At 45.1% G+C, this 17,164-nt stretch overlaps 1 protein-coding gene across 3 annotated transcripts; it reads left to right on the forward strand.

Moving 5' to 3' along the window:
• The first annotated feature begins 1,223 nt into the window (after nucleotides 1–1,223).
• MRPL11 (mitochondrial ribosomal protein L11) lies at nucleotides 1,224–16,350 on the forward strand. 3 transcript variants are annotated; one of them, XM_039366221.1, is made up of 7 exons: nucleotides 1,225–1,468; nucleotides 2,795–2,940; nucleotides 3,822–3,917; nucleotides 5,093–5,186; nucleotides 5,462–5,621; nucleotides 6,419–6,557; nucleotides 15,833–16,350. In XM_039366221.1, the coding sequence occupies exons 2-6, from the start codon at nucleotides 2,818–2,820 to the stop codon at nucleotides 6,552–6,554; spliced, it is 609 nt and encodes a 202-aa protein (XP_039222155.1). In that variant the 5' UTR covers nucleotides 1,225–1,468; nucleotides 2,795–2,817; the 3' UTR covers nucleotides 6,555–6,557; nucleotides 15,833–16,350. The 3 variants fall into 3 exon arrangements, with proteins under 3 accessions (XP_039222157.1, XP_039222155.1, XP_039222154.1); XM_039366220.1 differs by lacking the exon at nucleotides 15,833–16,350 and adding an exon at nucleotides 7,154–7,213; XM_039366223.1 differs by lacking the exon at nucleotides 15,833–16,350 and having other exon boundaries at nucleotides 1,224–1,379; nucleotides 6,419–7,147.
• Nucleotides 16,351–17,164: the final 814 nt, after the last annotated feature.

The raw sequence follows: 17,164 nt of genomic DNA on the forward strand, positions 1-17,164 counted from the left end.
GTGACCATTCAGATTTACAATGTCACTCAAAGAAGTGAATGATGACCATTTTTCACACTTAAAACGACCATTGCAGCATCCCCACGGTGATATGATCAAAATTCAGACGCTTGGCCACTGACTCATATTTATGACAGTTGCAGTGTCCCGGGGTCGTTTTGATTCCCCTTTTGTGACCTGACAAAGTCAGTGGGGAAGCCAGATTCACTTTACAGCCGTGTTACTAGCTTAACAGCTGCGGTGATTCACTTAACCACTATGGCAAGAAAGGTCGTAAAATGGGGCAAAGCTCAACAACTGTGGCTTAGCAACAGGAACTTTGGGCTCCATAGTGGTTGTAAGTCGAGGACAACCTGGACTACCTCCCTCTCTCAGAGGGACTCTGTTGAGGTGGGGACTACACAAAGGAATAGAATATAGAATAGAATAGAATATAGAATAGGAATACAGAATAGAATTATAGAATAGGAATAAAAAAAAATAGGAATAAAAAATAAAATGGAATAAGAGTAGAATAGAATAGGAATATAGAATAGCTTTATTGTCACTTTAATATTGTCATACATTAAAACGGGTTCTCAACCTTGGCAACTTTAAGACTTGTGGACTTCAACTCCCAGAATTCCTCAGCCAGCTTAGCTGGCTGAGGAATTCTGGGAGTTGAAGTCCACAAGTCTTAAAGTTGCCAAGATTGAGAACCCAAATGCTGATGCCTACGAAAGGCTGACCACAGCCCTGCAAGGTAGTCCATTTTATGCCTGGCATAGAAAGGACGGGGCTGAGGACCATTTTGGAGCCCCAGCCTCATCTTTTCCATTCAAAAGGTCCCTCAGGCGTGGCGACCACCCGCCATTTCGAGTCCCCCTCCCCATGCTTCAGCACCACCTCACTTGAGGGGCCCACCACACCAAACGGGAGATTGGGGGGGCCATATTTCTTTTTAAAAAATCACATGGGAAAAGCCCCAGGAGGAAGATTTTAAGCACAGAAATGGGTTTGTCTCGTTGCTGAGGAGGCGAGGAGGCCGCCATCTTCGCTACCCCCCTCCACAGCAAGGCATTCTCTCGTTGCCATGGGAACAGGCGCCCACGGAACCCTCCCGACGCCCCGCGTGCGCCTCAGTGACGTCATCGCGTTTCGGGTGAACGAGCGCCATTTAACAGCGGGGTGAAGGCCAGGCCTCCCAGCATGCAAAGCGCCGTTGTGTGACCTCGCTGACTCCAAGATGGCGGCGCCCAGCTAGGGCTTGCTTGAGGGAACGGGCGCCATTTAACAGCGGGGCAAGGCCAGGCCTCCCAGCATGCAAAGCGCCGTTGTGTGACCTCGCTGACTCCAAGATGGCGGCGCCCAGCTAGGGCTTGCTTGAGGGAGGCTGTTAGGTAGGGAAGGGCGCGGCGGAGGAGCCCGGGGCGACGAAAGACGGAGGACCGAAGCTTAGGAAGGGAGGCCGGGGAGAGGTTCGGACCAGGTGGGATTCTTCTCCGGGTCTTTCCGGGTCGCAGAAATGGCTTCTTCGATTCCTGCTCTTGAGTTACGGGGTGAAGGGGGGAAGGGAGTTGGTTGTGAGAAACGGTGGTGATAAAAGTTACCCCTCCGTGCACATGCTTTAATTTAATGGATGGACTTCAACTCCCAGAATCTCCCAGTCAGCAGGCTTTAAAGTGGGTGGATTTCAACTCCCAGAATCCCCCAGCCAACATGCTTTAAAATGGGTGGATTTCAACTCCCAGAATCCCCCAGCCAGCATGCTTTGAAATGGGTGGACTTCCCAGTCCCAGAATTCCCCATACCAGCCATAATATACTATATACATACACAAATACTATAATTAATCCACTAAAGGGGTTAGATTTGCACAGTTATGCAGTTTACACAGCTTACAGTTAACCTGGTTTGATTTGCCCAGTTAACCGTGATCAAATTTAGCATGCTGTGGGCATGCAGTCCTCTGGGTATATCTTTCCCATTGAGCTACAAACAACCCAACCTGCTGCCTTTGCAAATTGTGCTGCAGCATAAACCCAGCCTGGTGCCCTCCCAGGGGTGTTGGGTGATAATCCTCCTAATTTCAGGCTGGCAATGTTGGGCATTGTGATAACTATGTTCAGTACTTTTTTTCTTTAAAAAAAAAAAGTGCCAGAACTCACACATGTCATACAACCCAACCCGCCTTGCCTACCCTACAAGGTTCCATCCAAAAAAGGTGCCGGAAGTTCTTTCTGGGCATTCTATGAGAAAAAAAAACCCTGACTATATTACTGGATGAAACCAGGCTGGGGATGGCTGGAGTGTTAGATATTGAAAAGTGGCATTCACATGGTCTGGTTTCAGGTTATTTGGTTAGCTGGTTGTTGTCATTGAGACATCTGGTTTACATCGCACAAAAAGGTATTTAAAGGCCAGTGCTCTGATAAATGAGCAAAATTCAAAGTGCATTGAAGATGTCCCCCCGAATAGAGATGAAACATTTGCAACCGAATTGCCAAGCTCGGAGAACGAACCTACAGCCTATATAACTGTCTCCCAAGGAGATGAAATTGAATTTTTCTCCCTGTGATCCCCATGTCAAACAGTTTGTATCACCTTTGCGCTGTCCTCCTTGTATAAGATCAGTGTTCCTCAACCTTGGCACTTTTATGCTGTGTGGACTTGAACTCCCAGAACTGAACATGCTGGGAATTGGGCTGGCTGGGGAATTCTGGAGTTGAAGACTGCACATCCTAAATCCGTTAAGGTTCATTCTGAGATTTCAGTCATCCCAAATCCTCTTTCAGCTAATCTCTTTTTAATCTAGGTCCGTGCAGAACCGAAACCAGCATGTCGAAGCTTGCCCAAGCGGGCAAAGCAGCGCTACAGATAACTGGCGGAGGGGTGATCCGGTCAATCATCAAAGCTGGACAGGCTGTTCCAGGTCCACCACTAGGACCTGCTCTTGGACAGGTAACCATAGGAGAAAGACAACAAAGTTAGGTTCATTTTTATAAAGATAGCATCTGAGACTAGACCAGGGGTGGGGAACGATGGCCCTTTATGACTTGTGGAGTTCAACTCAGGAATTCTGGGAGTTGAAGTCCACAAGTCATGAAGGGGAGGGGCGTCGTTCCCCATCCCTGGAATAGACCAACAAGGCAGAAGAACTGGGCACAGACTGGGATGGGAACTAAGTTCTTTTGTTGCTTTTCTCCTCCAAATGAGTCAAGGTTATCCATACATTAATGAAAGAACTTGAAAGCAGAGCTCAGGCAACACACTAAATATTTTTTCAGGAAAAGACACACTACTGCGTTTGTGTCAAGCACAATAAAATCGGGAAGCAAAGGATTGAAATGACTGTAGATTTACTATGTGTGAATACTCTCTACAAGAATCTGAACTAATGGTCACAACAATAGATAAGACTCAAGGGAATTCAAGGTGGGCTGGACTTAGATCTCATGTGGGCAAGAAGGGACTCCAGATTGATGATGCACTTTGACCCCTCTCTCGGACTCTGTCTGGTCATCTCCTACATCACCCACCCCCAACTTGATCCCTCTCATCCTCCATGGGCTGTTTGATGCTGCTTTTCCCCTCTTGCATTGTCTGAGTTCTCACGGGAACTGGACAAAGGCCAAAGAGAAGCAATTTCAGAGGAATCTTGTCCCCCTCTGAAGGAGCTGGCGAGGCAGGTGATGGTTGCTGAACCTCTTTGATGATGTCTTGAACAAGTGTCACATAGAGTTGGATCAGCACAAAGAGACGTTTTCTGGGAAAACAGGATCCTGGGTTGAGGTTTTCAACTGGCTAAACTTCTCCCTCTTTCTCTCTCTTCCTGCAAAAAGTATGGTATCCCCATCGGACAATTCTGCAAGGATTTCAACGAGCGGACCAAGGACTTGATATCAGGCATCCCGCTGCCCACCCTAATCACCATAAAGGTGAGACGAGATCTTCCTTTCTTCATTTCAAAGAGTTTTGCGAGCAAGAGGTTCTGGGGCAGGGGTCGGCAACCTTAAATATTCAAAGAGGCACTTGCACCCGTTTCCCAGAGAAAAGAAAACACTGGGAGCCGCAAAAGTTGCCCGCACGCATGGACAGGAGGGGGGAAGCTTGATTGAAGAGTTTAATTAAAACGAAATAGAGGCTGCGGTGCCTGAGTTCGTGTTCTCTCTCTCCCCCTCCCTCCCTCCCTCTCTCTCTCCCCCCCTCTCTCTCCCCTTCTCTCCGATCTTCTGCTCAGCTGGCAAATTGGCTTCACGCTGTCCTCCGACAAGCTGACACACATTCTTATTGGGCTGGCTCTCTCCTGCCCTTGGTCTGCCAGTCCTCTTCCCCCACTCAGTGTGAGTGAGTGTGTGTGTGTGTGTGTGAGAGAGAGAGAGAGACAGAGAGAGAGAGAGAGATAGAGCTGATGCTTCCTGCTTCCTGCTTCGACGCAGCAAAGGCAGGAGCCCCGCCTAATAAGCTTGTCAGCTTGTTGGAGGTCAGCGTGAGGCCACTCTTTTTTACACACACACACACATACAGAGAGAGAGAGAGAGAGAGAGAGAAGGGAAGCGCAAGTGCCTCTCTGTCTCTCTCTCTCTCTCTGCAAATGGCAGAGGAGGCTGGGAGCCACAAGAGATAGCTCAAAGAGCCACATGCGGCTCTGGAGCTGCCGGTTGCCGACCCGTGGGGTAAACCTGGAATTGCCCCACAGATCATCTGTTCTGTGGGGGAAAAGAATAAGAAAATAATACACTACTTAAAATACATAGCTTTGACTATATATGGCAGGGGTCTTCAAATTTGGCCCCTTTATGACTTGTGGACTTCAACTCCCAGAATTCCTCAGCCAACTTGGTCCTTTTATGACTTGTGGACTTCAACTCCCAGAATTCCTCAGCCAGGCACGCTTGACATACGGGCAGGAAAACTGCCACAAATGACATTGTTGGGTAAAAATAAACATCCCCAACATTGTATTACAAAGAACACAACAGATTCATATTTTTTTTTTTTACAATGCACTGAAATGCCTAATGTGTTCCATTTCTCAATATATGCGTTTCATAAAACTCCAGCGTTCTATTTTTATTTCTCCGTTTCCTTTTTTATTTTTACACGCTTCTAGTCTGACCGGTCTTACGAACTTCAGATAAACAAACCAACAACTACGTACTTTTTACTCTCGGCAGCCGGGATAGAAAAAGGAGCGTCGTCGCCTGGTAAGAAGAAGAATCGGAAGAGGGAAAACTGGGCGCCTGGGAGGGAGAAGGCTGGCTGAAGGAAAACAGAGCAGATGATAGGACTCCCCCTATCCACAGAGAGGGCTCTGAGTGCAGCCTCTGCCACACGTGCCATAGGTTCGCCACCACTGACCCAGATTGTTGCGGGCAACAGGCTGACTCTGTAAACTGTTTAGAGAGGGCTGTAAAGCACTGCGAAGCAGTGTATAAGTCTAAGTGCTATTGCTATGTACAACCATCTCCATCCTTGGTAGGACATGAGATAGCTGGGATGGTGACTCTGAAGCACCTATATGAGATTGCGCTTGTGAAATCCCAGGACACCTCATTTGTGAACCGCGACTGGCCGATGGAAACAGTCATCAGGTCCCTGATTGGAACCGCCCGGTCGTTAGGCATCAAAGTAGTGAAAGAGTAAGTATCAAGAGGGTCGGTGGGGCGGGAGCTAGGACCTTTTCCCACGGACTTAGTGGGACCAGGCAGCTGGTTCTCAACTTGTGACCACAAATGAGCCCAGAACGTCTTCCTTTTTTATATATAACAAGTTTTTATTGGTTTTCCAGTTTTACATTTAAGTATTTGGAAAGCAGCGTGGTGATTGGGTAGTCAATAGTACAATAACAAAATCTTTAGTACATATCTCAGGATACATCATCAAGAAATTCCTTCTTTATTTCCCTTAACATTTACTATATCATATTTAAGCTAATAGATTCCTAGTTGTGACAAGCTCAGTTAAGACATTTATCCTTACATTTTTGCTTGTACATATATATATATGTAGGATATATATATATCCTTTATTGCCCTTGGAGCTGCCCCATTGCATTCCTCTATCCTACCCGCTTCTCTGCTCATTCGTGCATCTGGGATTTGTCCCAGCTGTTCTTCATCACTGTCCAACTCAGGCTCCCAGCACAGCTGTGTCTCAGCCTGAGCGCGAGTAGAGGGGCCAGGCTCCTCGTCTGACTGTAAGTCTTGGAGCTCCTCAGAGGCTTCCACTGACTCTGATGTCACTCCAGCCCCTCCTCCTCCTCTAATTCCTCAGACTCAGCTGCCGGGTCCACCGGCTGGCGAAGAATCACAACAGCCATCTACTGGCTGAATGCTCCTATAGTTGTTGCATAGAGATACACATTCCAACGATGAATTCCAAACAATGTGTAACATGTACACAGTTGTGAATCTCTGCTCTTCTCTCCTCCGGTTAGGTTAAATGCAGAAGAATACGGAGTCTTTCTGAAGGAGCGTGAAGAGAGGTTGGCTGCTGAGGCCGAAGCCAGAGCAGCTGAACGGATGGCAAAGAAAAAAGAGATCATTGCGGCTTCAAGTGCTACAGCAGCCTGAGAGGTAGATCTTTGGGAAGGTGATGCTCTAAGCAGGGGGGTCTTGCCCCATTCCCCCCCCCCATAGCATGGCTGGTGAAGTTTGCACACAAAATCTGCAGGCTGAAGAAGAGAAGGAAGAACTTGGGAATTGCCAAACCAGGATTGTTTGCGTCAATATTCTCAGACTCTTTTGAATTAATCACGGCAAACCCAAGATCTTTCCCACGTCCGGCCCACGTTGATGCGTCTGGGTTGGCCGTTCAGATTTCTGGCTTCTGCCTTTCTTTTTCTTTTTCTTTCCTATTTTTATTTCATTCAAAAAAGAAAAAAGTTAAAACACAAAAGTCCCAAAATTCAAGAGCGTAGGACAAAGCTTGCGTCTTTCCGTTGACCCAAAGAATAAACCTGTTGGAGGTTAACTGCCACAAGATTTTTTTTTTTAATATAAGATTTTATTAGGTTTTTTCCATACATGCAATAATATTTTTTCAACCAATGTGCTGTTTGAGTTTAAATACGCTAATACCTATTTCATTCCTAATCCTTTATTCTTTCTCTAACCATCGGTAAAAATAAGTCCCAAGTTTGATAATATTCTGTTTCTCCTTTTTCTTTCAGTCTCGTAGTCCTGTCCATCTCTGCGCATTCTAGTATTTTTTTGATTATTTCTTCATTTGATGGTATTCCTTCATTTTTCCAATATTGCGCAAATACTATTCTTGCTGCTGTTATGATGTGTAAAATCAAATATAGGCTTTGTTTGTTAATCTTTTCTGGCATTATACCTAATAAAAACAGTTCAGGTTTAAAACCTATATATTCTCCCAACATCTTTTCTAACCAAGTATGTATCTTTTCCCAATAATTCTTTGCTTTATCACATGTCCACCAAACATGATAATACGTGCCTGAGTTATGTTTACATTTCCAACATCTATCTGACATATTTCTAAACATTTTTGCTAATCTTGCGGGTGGCAAATGCCAGCTATAAAACATTTTATATGAATTTTCTTTATAAGAAGTTGACATTGTCAATTTATAATTTCTTTCCCATAAATTTTTGCCATTTTTCTAATTCTATGTTATAGCCAAAGTTTTTCGCCCGTCTTACCATTGTTTATTTAAATGGTTCGTTTTCCATTTCCATTTCCAAAATTAATAAGAAATTATACACTTTCTCATCTGAAGTTAACAAAGTCTTATCAGATATCGTCTGTTCTTTATAAAATCCATACAGTTTAATTGCCACGTGATGTTTAATCTCTTGTCATTCGGCAAGGAACACAACACAAAAAAATTACAGATAATTCTCGACTTCACAGTCGCAATGGGGGCCAGAATTCCCGTTGCGAAGAAAAGCGGTTAAGTGGGTCACATGTATTTATGACCTTTTTTTTTCATGGTGGTTAAGCGAATCACCACAGTTGTTAAATGAATCATGCCAGTGTGAAGCAAAACCAGCTTCCCTTATTGACTTTGCTTGTCTGAAGCTGACTGAGAAGGTCACAAATGGAGACCACACAAATCTGGGATGCTGCAACTGACACAAATACATGTTCTCAAGTGTCCAGGTTTTGATCATGTAACCTTGGGGATATTGTGATGGTCCGAAGTGCAAGGACCCCATCATAAGTCACTGTTTTCAGCACTGTTGTAAATTCAAACGTCTGTTAATCAAATGGTCGTAAATCAAGGACTGTCTGTAGGCTCCAGCCAAAATGAATGCTGAATGCAGAATGAGAGTGAAAATGAGAATGGAATGGAATGGAATGGAATAGAATAGAATAGAATAGAATAGAATAGAATAGAATAGAATAGAATAGAATAGAATAGAATAGAATAGAATAGAATAGAATAGAATAGAAGCTGGAAGGGACCCTGGAGGTCTTCTAGTCCAACCCCCTGCTCAGGCAGGAGAACCTACACCATCTCAGACAGGTGATTGTCCAGTCTCTTATTGAAAATCTCCAGGGATGGAGTGCCCACGATTTCTGAGGGTAAGCTGTCCTCCCTGTCAGGAAGTTTCTCCTTAATTCCAGGTTGCTTCTCTCTTTGATCAGTTTCCAACCATTGTTTCTCGTCCTGCCCTCTGGTGCTCTGATGAATAACCTGCCCCCCTGTATGGATTGATTAGATTGCTTTTAACCTTCCTAAACTGAAAAGATAATTTACAATTTACAATGCCTTGGAATCCTGCATCCAGTTTTGGTCACCACGATGTAAAGATGTTGAGACTCTAGAAAGAGTGCAGAGAAGAACAACAAGGATGATCAGGGGACTGGAGGCTAAAACATATAAGGGACGGTTGCTGGAATTGGGGATGTCTAGTTTAATGAAGAGAAGGACGAGGGGGGACCTGATAGTATCTCAGGGGCTGCCCCAAAGAAGAGGGAGTCAAGCTATTTTCCAAAGCACCTAAGGACAAGACAAGAAGCAATGGATGGAAACTAACCAAGGAGAGAAGCAACCTAGAACTAAGGAGAAACTTCCTGACAGTGAGAACAATTAACCAGTGGAACAACCTGCTTCCAGAAGCGGTGAAGGCTCCAACACTGGAAGTTTTTAAGAAGAGACTGGACAGCCATTTGTCTGAAATGGTCTAGGGTTTCCTGCCTGAGCAGGGGGTTGGATTAGATGATCTCCAAGATTCCTTCGAACTTTATTATAACTATTATTATCTCCTGATAAGAAAAAGTGTCTTAGTGTCAACCGGCATCTGGTTATCCAATTTCAAACAAGCTTTGTAGTTGATTTGCTGTGCAAGGCGGGGTTTACTCTTACCTTGTCCCACCATCTTTCCTCTTTCGTTTTTCTTCGTTGTGTTCACTATTAAAAGGAGTGTAAGATGGGTCTTGATGTTCTCCTTTTCTTAGGAAGACCCCCACTTCATCAGGGTACCCTAACGAGCTGCTTTTAAACTATCTTCCAACTCGGTGACTTATTGAGAAGGTAAACTGAGGCAGAACCTCGTGCCAGTTTTGGCTGTCCCGAACCACTTTTGTATGAGTTTTGAAAGAATCAAAGTCGCCATGACAAATTTCCCGGTTTCTTTGCGCTCAGCCCTGTTGCGTCTCTCTCTTCGTTCCCTACCCAGCGAATATTTTTTTTGCTCTGAAAAATACTCTTGACGTACCTCAGAAAACTTCTTTCTACAGGATTAAGTCCACGTTTCCTACAAAGTCTTTTCTTTTTCATGTCGTTCAGCATCCACCAGAGGTCCCACTGTGGAGGTTGACCTGATGATAATTTACTGCAGTTATTCAGGGTTTTTTATATATATATATATATTTAGGTGTATGTGTGTGTGTCTGATTGTACAAATCTTCTTGGGAGAAATGGCCATAATTTGGCGTAGTTTGGGAAATGAGGTAAATCATTTTCAATGGTTTTTGCTGAGGTGCAAATGTGTCATAGCTAGTTGTTGTCATTGTTGCTGCTCCTGCACGTCACCCTTAGTGACTGTCCAGGAACGAATCCATTGTCATTTTCTCGGGGACATTTTTTTACAAGGGGTTGATCAGTACTTAACTTTAGTCATTTATTTAGTCACCCGTCTTGCGACGTAACTGCACAAAGCGCTTAAAACCATGACAGAAACACAGTATAAATAACCAGAATGAACAAGAGAAATTAAAAACTACGAGCAGGATCTAAATTTTTTTTCCTGGCCTGGAATCAAGCAACTCGACCAACAGCCCACATCACTTCGTGGCCTAAAAACCGGAGAGAATTCAGCTAGTCCTTGGCTTATGACCTCAATTGGGGGCAGAATTTCCATTGCTAAACAAAGTTACAATGTATGGTTGTGAAAGTTGGACCATAAGAAAGTCCGAGCGCCAAAGTATGGAGTCCTTTGAACTCTGGTGCTGGAGAAGACTCCTGCGAGTCCCCTGGACTGTAAGGCGTTCAAACCGGTCGGTCCTAGAGGAGATCAACCCCGACTGCTCTTTAGAAGGCCAGATCCTGAAGTTGAAACTCAAGTCCTTTGGCCACCTAAGGAGAAGGAAGGACTCCCTGGAGAAGAGCCTGATGCTGGGAAAGATGGAGGGCAAGAGAAGAAGGGGACGACAGAGAATGAGGGGGCTGGATGGAGTCCCGGAAGCAGCAGGCATGAGCTTCAATGGACTCCAGAAGATGGTAGAGGACAGGAAGGCCTGGAGGAACGTGGTCCATGGGGTCGCGATGGGTCGGACACAACTTCGCAACTAACAACAACAAAGCAAAGGAGATGGTTAAGTGATGGTTACATTTACGACTGGCTTCCCCCGTTGACTTTGTCTGTCAAAAATCGGCAGGGAAGGTCAAACATGGTGATTGCATGACCTTGGGATACAATGGCCTTCAGTTCCTTATCAAAAACCAACCAGGGCAGAAGCTTCTGGATTTCCAGAGATTTGTTGTTACATTCAAAAGTCACAACTCGCGAATGGCCACTCCCAAAACGGCACACCCTAGTACAAATAGTTGAGCCTAAATTTTCCGTTTGCTTAGCAAAACAGTTCAGTGACTTTTTGCCCCATTTTACAACCTTTCTCGCCCGGGTCATTAAGGGAATTGCTGCAGCTGTCACACGGTCGCTAAGCGAATCCTGCTTCTCCCCCCCCATTGACTTTGCTTGTCGCAAGGTCGCAAAAAAGGGAATCACATGACCTGGGACGGTGCCACCGTCATAAATATGAGTCAATTGCCAAGCACCTGAATGTGGATCGCGTGACCACGGGGATGGTGCCATGGAAAGAAGTGTGACTTCCAGTGGCACGTCACTTTTTCCAGTGCCGTCGTAACTTTGAGCAGTCACTAAACGAATGGTTGTAAATCGAGAGCAACATGTATATTGACTGGCTTCCCCCAGCAGGTTTAACTCCCGACCCTGGATTTTAACATAAGCACGTTGCTTGCAAATGGTTAGTGTGTCCAAACTAGTAAACCACAGTTAGTCCTCAACTTAACAACTGGGAATTGAATTAAAGGGGGGGGGGGAGTCTTAAAGATAGAATCTAGCACACTTGTAGCAATAACCCAGCAAAAGCCAGAACTGAGCTAAACATTTTTATTTATTTAAAAGATTTAAATAAAGCTTACATTTATTTTTATTTGGGGCCTACACGGACTCATGTAATCCACGCTGAACTGTGGTGAATTGTGGCAGCTCTTAAAATTGATTGGTGCGTTTGGGAATCCCATCAGTGACGAGGAATGTAACCTTGACATCGGATGCTAGTGGTTTCTGTCTCCTCATTGGTACCTGGGGTTTCCATAGCAACAGATGAAGCTTCTTAGCATCCTTTTGCTACAGATGGGGTGAGAGGTGACTGGGCCTGGATACACCTATGGGAAAGGCAGCTTAAGTAGTTGAGGTTGCAGAGGCAATCCCCTGTAGATAGTTGGGTGTGCAAAGAAAGGGTACCCTGTAGATATTTTGCCCCAGGAATGTCAAAATTTAGCTGGCTGATTTATTCATAATAGTAGTAGTTCTTAACCTTGGCGGCTGGAAGATACGTTGACTTCAACTCCCAGAATTCCATATTACATGATGCCTGAAAATTCTGGGATTGAAGTCCATCTATCTTAAAGCACGCCGGCTGGGGAATTCTGGGAGCTGAAGTCCACCCATCTTCAAGCATGGCTATCTGGGGAATTCTGGGAGTTGACGTCCACTCATCTTAAAGGACGCTGGCTGGGGAATTCTGGGAGTTGAAGTCCACACATCTTCAAGCATGGCTATCGGGAATTCTGGGAGTTGACGTCCACCCATCTTAAAGGACACTGGCTGGGGAATTCTGGGAGTTGAAGTCCACCCATCTTCAAGCCTGCTGGCTGGGGAATTCTGAGAGTTGACGTTCACACATCTTTTAAGTTGCCATGGGTGAGAAACAGCATTGTGGCTTTTCTTTGCCTTCAATTTAGCAAAATATGTGACCCCCAACCACTGTTAATTTCTTTCACACACCCCCCACGCTAGACAATAAAAGCCCACTTGAAAACCCACTTTTTCCATTTTATTTCCTTTGTAAGTGGGGTTTCAGTGGGGGCAGTTTTATTCAATCTGTGCAAAGCAAGTTACACATTTGACACAGCACAGAATGGTTTCTACTTGCTTCAGCTTCCAAGCAAATGCAAATTGCAAGAACATTGCACCAAACGGGGGCAAGTCCTTCCCCTTTTAAACTAATTGTATTGGCACTGACTGGCCTCAACTCTCTTGAGTTTGAATAGGGAAGAAGATTGGTTCCACCATTTTATTTTATTGTTTATTTTATTTATGGTGCCTCTCTCGTTGTTGAAATGACTTTGTTGAACTGCAGATCATAGAATCATAGGACTGGAAGCAGCCTTGGAGGGCTTCTGAAGGCAGGAGTCCTTATACCATCCTAGTTTTATTTTTGAAAACTTCCAGTGATGGAGCACCCACAACTTCTAGTTGCAAGCTGTTCCGCTGGTTAATTGTTCTCACTGTCAGGAAATTTCTCCTTAGTTTTAGGTTGCTTCTCTCCTTGATGAGTTTCCATCCGTTGCTTCTCATTCTGCCTTCAGGTGCTTTGGAGAATAGCTTGACCCCCCCCCCTATTCTTTGGGGCAGCCCCTGAGATATTGGAACACTGCTATCATGTCCCCCCCTCGCCCTTTTCATTAAATTAGACATAACCAATTCCTGCAACCGTCCTTTATATATGTTTCAGCCTCCAGTCCCCTGATCATCTTTGTTGCTCTTCTCTGCACTCTTTCTAGAATCTCAACATCTTTTTTGTGTCGTGGCGGCCAAAAGTGGAGACAGTATTCCACGTGTGGGCTGACCAGTGTGTTGTAAAGCAGTACTATCCCTTCTTCTTGTCTTGATGTTCTCCCTCTGTTGAGGCAGCCTAGAGCTGCGTTGGCTCTCACATCATTTTCTCATATCAGATTAAAAGGGGGGAAAAAAAAGCTTTGGATGAAAAGCTGGCATCTGCCACTAAGTTATGATCTTCGTGCCAAGGATAAAAAAAAAACAGCCAGGATAAAAAAAAAACAAAAAAACGGGATGGTGTTTGGTGTTCTGTTCTCCTTATTTTACAGTTCTCCTTAACATCTCTGGTGTCAGCCATCCTCCGTTCGGGCACAGAACATAGAATAATAGAATTGGGAGGGTCCTTGAAGGTCATCTAGTCCAACCCCCTGCTTCAGCAGGAGACTCCGGTCCCTGCTATCCAAAAGCATGTCCATCCCCTGGATGCTGTTGCCATGGCGACGTGATGCAGGCTGAGAGGAGGGAGGGGAGGCCCCCCGATGACGCAAGAGCTCAGTTGCTTAGCACCACTTGTTTTCTTTCTTTTTTCTTTTTTTTTTCCCAAGCCTTTTTCTCCAATTTTGGCTGCAAAAAGGGAGAATGAAGCTGCGTCAGCTCTCCTTCCTCCCAGCCACGTCGATGGCTTTAAAGGGGCAGAGAGCTACACGGGAGGAGTGGAAATGTGAAGGCCTGTTTTTCCAAGAATTGTGCATCCAGCCCTTCCAAACCTCCCTTCTCCATCCAGTCCTGACCAGTGGAAAAAATGTGCTTTTTCTCCCCGCTTGTGGGCTCTCCCAAACCGATTCTTCCTTGCCCTCAAATCCAGCTGGGATTCAGCCTAGCTGTGGCCCTCCACTACCTCAATTCTTTGCTGAGTCGAAGGAGCTGTTCGTGGCCTGGGCAGCCCCCCCAGGTCTGAGGAATAAAATGGGTGAAAGGAAATTGTTAATTTTCGCCGTAAGAAGGATGGGAGCCGACAAGATGCTTATCGTCTCAACTCTGAGATGGGACAATGGAGGCAGAACAGGGGATGAAGAAAAAGAAGAGAAAGGAAGGAAGGAAAAAGAAAAAAGGAGGAGGGGAAGAGGAAGGAAGAAGAGGAAGAAAACTAATCCAATTTATGTCCAAAGTCTGGGCTTTGAACAGCCCAAGGCAGGCTGCAGTTCAACAGGTGATGCCTTTTATCTCCCAGTAAGGTAGACAGATGGAAGGATTGGCTTTCAGAGAGGAGAACTGGGGACAACTTACACACCATAACAGATCAATGGGCAGGGTGCAAATGATGAGATCCCCATGAGTTTAATTCGAGGGAAATATCCAGGTTTGTCCAATGTTAAAGAGTTGTGGACTTCAACTCCCAGAATTCCCCAGGCACCATTCTGGGAATCGAAGCCCACAGGTCTTTCTCTGTGAGATATCTTTTTTGACATCTAATTTTTGCGCAGAAACGGTATGGAATGGAACCTACCGCCATCCATGTGGGTGCTTATGTTGCTAAGTGCAAAGGAAAGAGTGAAAGAGTGCATCTGAACATATGCAGAGGGTCCCTCTTCCTGTTGGTCTCTTGAGTGTTCACAACTGCAACCTTCCCTGCTGAAAATTATCCCCATCTGGCTGAATTCCCATGTTATTACATGATAGATGGTGGATAAATGGATGGATGGATGGATGGATGGATGGATGGATGGATGGATGGATACATAAGTAGACATACAGATGGATAGATGGGTGGATAGATAGATAGATGGATTAAGATATAGATTGTTAGAGGAATGGATGGATAGATGGATTAAGATATAGATTGTTAGAGGAATGGATGGATAGATGGATTAAGATATAAATAGATAGTTGGATTGATGGATGCATAGATAGAGATAAATAGATAACATGGATGGATAGACCAACAGGTGATTGATGGATTTAGATAGAAGATGGATGGATGGATGGAATGGACAGATAGAACGGACAGATATAGATGATAGATGGATGGATAGATTTAGATAGAACATAGAAAATAGATACAAATAGATGATAGAAAGATACTGGAGATGGGGATGAATGGATGGATGGATGGATGGATGAATGAATGGATGGATGGGTATATATATAGAGATACAGACAGACTGTGCCTGGCCACAGGAAATAAGGATTTATCATTTGGGGCTGTGTGTGGTGCAGACAGTAGCTTATTCAGCAAACCATGGTTATGCGCGCCAAGATCGACTGCAACCCAGCTGGATTCCCATCATGAACTTTGTCAAAATACAGCCCACAGCTTTGTAGATTGCATGCTACGGGAACTCCTACAATGTGGGCTGTGAACCAGGGCTAGTCCGTGGCCTTGGGCCATTGTGGGTTGCTCCGAAGCCACCGCTGAGCATACCATGTTTTAGTGTGTGTGTATCGAACAGAAGCAACTATGGTGTAGGTGCACAAATATCAGGCCAGAACGGAGCCTGTCCTATTTGCTGAAGGACATGGAAGGGCTGGATAAATTCGAGTCTTTTTTTTTTCCCCAAATTTGCTCTCAGGAACTGTAGCCGGTGGCTTTTCCATGCAGAGAATCCGAACCCACGATGATTTGAGACTGAGAAGCTTGAGTAAGTGACCTACTCTGTTGAAACTCAGACCTACAGAACCAGGAACTGATGGCAGCTTTTTTTTTTTTTTGCCTAAACATCTGGGCCACGGTTACAAAATCTCCAGTCCTCTGTGCTTGTTTCTTTGTCGTCTCTCTCTCTTTTTTTTTTTGGTCCTAGCTTGGTAGAAAAGTATAAAAATAGAGTACGCTCTCCTGGGTTATTAAAAGTAACAGGAGCGGGAGCAATGCGGGGGCTATTTTATGTAACACAGTGGCAATCCTAGGATTGGTGGGTTTCTCTCACCAATCTTCTCCTCTGAGTCTCTTCCTCCTTGCCTATCAAATGTATTCTTCCCTCCCTCCTTGTTCCTCAACTCGACGCATGCTCAGCCAGTCCTTTCTGCTCCAGCGCAGACACCGGAATGCTAGAATTTATCAGGAGAATAAACTTGCTCACTGAAAGAATAATAGAGCTGGAAGGTACCTTGGGGGGGGGGGTGTCTTCCAGTCCAGTCCCCAGCTCAAGCAGGAGACCCTCATCATTCCAGACAAGTGACTGTCCAGTCTCTTCTTAAAAGTGTCCAGTGATGGAGCCCCCACAATTTCTGGAGGCAAATTGTTCCACTGATTAATTGTTCTCACTGTCAGGAAGTTTCTCCTTCGTTCTAGGTTGCTTCTCTCCTTGATTGGTCTCCATCCGTTGCTTCTTGTCCTGCCTTCAGGGGCTTTGGAGAACAGGTTGACCCCCTTCTTCTTTGTGGCAGCCCCTCAAATATTGGAAGGCTGCCATCTTCTAATCCTAGTAGTCTTCTTTAAACTAGACATAGCCAGTTCCTGCAACCGAGCATCATAAAAGGAAATTGCTAGTATAACTAGCTATCAAGCAAGTTGGGGGTGGGGGTTTCTCACTCTGTAGAGACAATGGCTGGATTCCCACAGCTTGCTAACCCAGGTTAGCAAAGCGAAGGGCTGCGTTTGCAAAACATGCAATCCCCAAATAAACATGCCATGAAGGTTGGGTTCACACAGCCTAGTAACACCCAGGTTGAGTTCCCCTAGTGTCCCAAAGCACAAACGACTCCCTTTTTAGTATAAAACTAGACAACCTGTGACTCATTGGATCATCCTATCGAAGCAAGGCTGCCTGGGGAATTCTGGGAATGGAAGTCTACCCATCTTAAAGTTCCTCGGGTTGAGAAACGGTGCCCTACACGAACAGAGGAAACCGAAGAGCTACAGACGGGCAAAAAAAAAAAGCAGTGAGGATTGATTTCCGATTTCC

Source organism: Crotalus tigris, unplaced genomic scaffold (genome assembly GCF_016545835.1).
Source record: "Crotalus tigris isolate CLP2741 ecotype Arizona unplaced genomic scaffold, ASM1654583v1 scf7180000020245.1906669, whole genome shotgun sequence".
In the NCBI taxonomy this organism is placed as follows: Eukaryota; Metazoa; Chordata; class Lepidosauria; order Squamata; family Viperidae; genus Crotalus; species Crotalus tigris.